Source organism: Chenopodium quinoa, unplaced genomic scaffold, assembly GCF_001683475.1.
Source record: "Chenopodium quinoa cultivar QQ74 unplaced genomic scaffold, ASM168347v1, whole genome shotgun sequence".
In the NCBI taxonomy this organism is placed as follows: Eukaryota; Viridiplantae; Streptophyta; class Magnoliopsida; order Caryophyllales; family Amaranthaceae; genus Chenopodium; species Chenopodium quinoa.
The window spans coordinates 1,004,734-1,006,854 of NW_018745174.1; the positions used below are offsets into that span (position 1 = coordinate 1,004,734).

Consider the following 2,121-nt stretch of genomic DNA (forward strand, 5'->3'; position numbering starts at 1 on the left):
TAATTTTTAATTGAAATAGTGAATCAGAAAGGTAATATTGCAACTTAAGTGGGGTAATTTAATTTAGAGATAGTGAAATTTATAATCAAAATATAGGATAGGATAGGATAGGATAGAATATGATAAGTTTTAAGTCAAATAAGTTCTAATCAGTATATTTACAAGCTAAGAAAATTGTCTCGTGTGCAATATAAGTAATTTATCAATCTCGATAAGCTAAATAATAAAAATTGATTTTCCTAAAAAAAAATGATTGATTTTTTTTTTTCTTTTCTTTTCTTTCTTTTTAAACCAAGATAAATGGAATTTTTTTTATTTTTGGAAAAATACACTTTAATAATCCCGACTTTGGCCAATTTACTTTAAATAATCCCAACTTTCGATTATTCTGCAGTGATCCCAACTTTCATATGCATTTTCTTTCTTCAATCCTATTTACCGGTAACCTGAAGAAAGGGTTAATTGAAGAAAGAAAATGCATATAAAAGTTGGGATCATTGTAGAATAATCGAAAGTTGGGATTATTTAAAGTAAATTGACCAAAGTTGAGATTATTAAAGTGTATTTTTCCTTTATTCTTTTAGAAATATAGATTTCTAAATTAATACTTATATAGTACTCCTTCCATCCTTTAATATAAAACCTCGTTTCCTTTTTAGGTAAACCAAAATACAATGTCCCTCTGTTTATGAATTGTCATTTTTTTTCCTTTACTTTTTTTTGTACTTTTAATATCAATTGCCAACCGTTTCTTTCTCTATCTCTTCAATTATTTCTAACTATCTTTTCTTTTTCGCTATCTCTCTCTAACCCTTCATGCACATATAACTTTTAATTATTAGTTTTACAAAATTTACAACTTTCTTAATTCTCGCGCAAAAACAAAAAAAAAAAGACTTTGTATTAAGGGATGGAAGGAGTACCAAACATAAAATGTATTAAAAAAAAGGTGCATGTCAGCATGTGTTATCCGAACAAAATACAATAGTAGTAGTAATAATAATACGGAGTACAATTTAGTAATAATGATAAGATTGATAACGATGCTTAATACTTAAAAAAAACTTATTATTATGCACTCCGAATCAAATCCGGGGAGAATTACAATTTGAGTAGTGGGATTAAAATGGAAATAAAAGTGAAATACACGCAACAATTTAAATATGACAAATAAAACATACATAATGCTGGAATAATACTACTTATCATCAGTAGCATATATATTACTCCTTAGTAGATATATATATGATCCCATGATGATTAATTGAGAATATATTGTTGAAGATTTTGGACGTCGCAGTTAGTCTGAACAAGTACCACCCGAAAGGGTGGCTGAACAAACCCTCTTTCCACAGCATGGAGCATCAAAAAATCCACAACTTTCCCCAAACCCCTTGCAACCTGAGAATGAGTCTGCAAAATTAACATCCCACTCATCAGAAGCGTGCATTACTATCTTCAATTCGTACGTACGTACCGAGTATTATACTACCTCCCGTTATAGGTTATGTGCAACGATTAGACATTTTCCCTCTCTGCTTTATGTCAAATCGTTACACGTACATAACCTGTAACGGAGGTAGTATATATAATGTTACATTATACTCCGCATATATGTTATACGGAGTACAACAAAGGGCTAAATCGATATAGACGTTTTAATAGGGGCTTTGCTAAGGCTTATCATATACACATACACCTCCACTCAAGGAATCTGAACATGAACCTCCATTACAACACCAATTAAAAGCCCCACAACCTTCTCCAACACCAGCAAATCCTTGTACATTTCCAACCAACATCATTTGCACTGCAATTTAAATTTATCAATACATACCAAAATTAATATTGGCTAGTAAAAAAATACTTTGTAGATTTTAATAACAAACATATAATTAATAACGTCGTAATTTTATTTTTTTTCATAAAATTTCAACTCAATACAATTTTAATTTAGAAATATAGTTACGAAGCATAATTATAAAATTACCTAATGCAAGAACGACAAATACTTTTAATACATAATTTTTCTTGCCCTCCATTTTTGGGATTTTAGTAAAGTAGCTACTACTAGAAGATTAAAAAAGTTATTTGCCTTTATTTTTTAATAACTCTAGTAGT

General features: G+C 29.2%; 1 protein-coding gene across 2 annotated transcripts; it reads right to left on the reverse strand.

Moving 5' to 3' along the window:
- Window positions 1-1,047: 1,047 nt before the first annotated feature.
- Window positions 1,048-2,121, reverse strand: LOC110710554 (keratin-associated protein 17-1-like). Of its 2 annotated transcripts, none has more exons than XM_021888879.1 (3): window positions 1,991-2,121; window positions 1,698-1,810; window positions 1,048-1,413 (listed from the first exon to the last, which is right to left on the reverse strand). In XM_021888879.1, exons 1-3 carry the CDS (start codon window positions 2,040-2,042, stop codon window positions 1,261-1,263), a joined length of 318 nt encoding a protein of 105 aa, XP_021744571.1. In that variant the 5' UTR covers window positions 2,043-2,121; the 3' UTR covers window positions 1,048-1,260. The 2 variants fall into 2 exon arrangements, with proteins under 2 accessions (XP_021744571.1, XP_021744572.1); XM_021888880.1 differs by having other exon boundaries at window positions 1,685-1,810.